Genomic DNA, 1,077 nt, shown 5'->3' with positions numbered 1-1,077 from the left:
CTAGGGGGCGATGCAGTGTAAGGTCTGTCCTGGGCATAGGCGGAGCGGCGGTCTTCCTCCTCACAGAGCTTTGAGGAGCTGGACCAAAACTGTGCTCCAGAGAGAGAAGATACCGGTGCCGGGAAGCACCAGTGCTCTGAGGAAGGGCCATTTCTAAAAGCCCTGTGCTGACACAGGGGTGCTGGTTCCTCTTCAAGAGCCCACTCTCTGGGGTGGGGCCATATCTCCAGCAGAGGTGGGCTGGAAAGGACCCTCCTACCCCGCCCGCCGTGAGCTGAGCTGCAGCCATGGCCTCTGCACGCATCTCGACCCTTGCGATGCTCTTCACATTGAGTGAGTAATATCCCCTTCCCATTTTCCACTGGCATGATCCACTTACACGCTCTCCAGCAGCTTCACTGATGCAGCATGGATTAATTTACAGGTGGGCTGAGAGCTCAGTTGGTGGCTCAGCCGGAAGATCAAGTCACGGTCGCTGAAGGGAATCCTCTGACTGTGAAATGCACCTATTCAGTCTCTGGAAACCCTTATCTTTTTTGGTATGTTCAGTACCCCAACCAAGGCCTCCAGTTCCTTCTGAAATACATCGCAGGGGACAACCTGGTTAAAGGCAGCTATGGCTTTGAAGCTGAATTTAACAAGAGCCAAACCTCTTTCCACCTGAAGAAACCATCTGCCCTTGTGAGCGACTCCGCTTTGTACTTCTGTGCTGTGAGAGACACACACTGATAGGGGCTGCAGGGGGAGCAGAACGCAAACTCTTGAGTCTAGTAAAGCCCATTTTCTTGAAGTCTTTGTTTCTTCACATGAGAGCGGTGTGGTTCCAGGATATGTCACTTGTGTTAAACTACAATTTAAAACCATAGAATTTGCTCATTCAGCAAGTGTTTATTGAGTCCTGATGTGCCAGGTACTGGGCTAAGCACCGGTCATAAAAAGGTGAAAGAAGTGTAAAACAAGCAGAAAAAAACATAGGGGAAAATTACCATGACTTTGGTCTGGGCAAGAAGTTCCTTCCTTCCTTCCTTCCTTCCTTCCTTCCTTCCTTCCTTCCTTCCTTCCTTCCTTCCTTCCTTC

At 50.4% G+C, this 1,077-nt stretch overlaps 1 gene segment (V, D, J or C); it reads left to right on the top strand.

Moving 5' to 3' along the window:
• Window positions 1–287: 287 nt before the first annotated feature.
• On the top strand, window positions 288–729 carry LOC116485036 (T cell receptor alpha variable 3-like). The segment is given in 2 exon segments: window positions 288–333; window positions 425–729. Coding segments are annotated over 2 exon segments (351 nt in total).
• The last annotated feature ends 348 nt before the right edge of the window (window positions 730–1,077 follow it).

This window comes from Hylobates moloch, unplaced genomic scaffold, assembly GCF_009828535.3.
Source record: "Hylobates moloch isolate HMO894 unplaced genomic scaffold, HMol_V3 SCAFFOLD_16, whole genome shotgun sequence".
NCBI lineage: Eukaryota > Metazoa > Chordata > Mammalia > Primates > Hylobatidae > Hylobates > Hylobates moloch.
The sequence above is the reverse complement of the archived record's forward strand: the minus strand, read 5'-3'. Positions and strand labels throughout refer to the sequence as shown.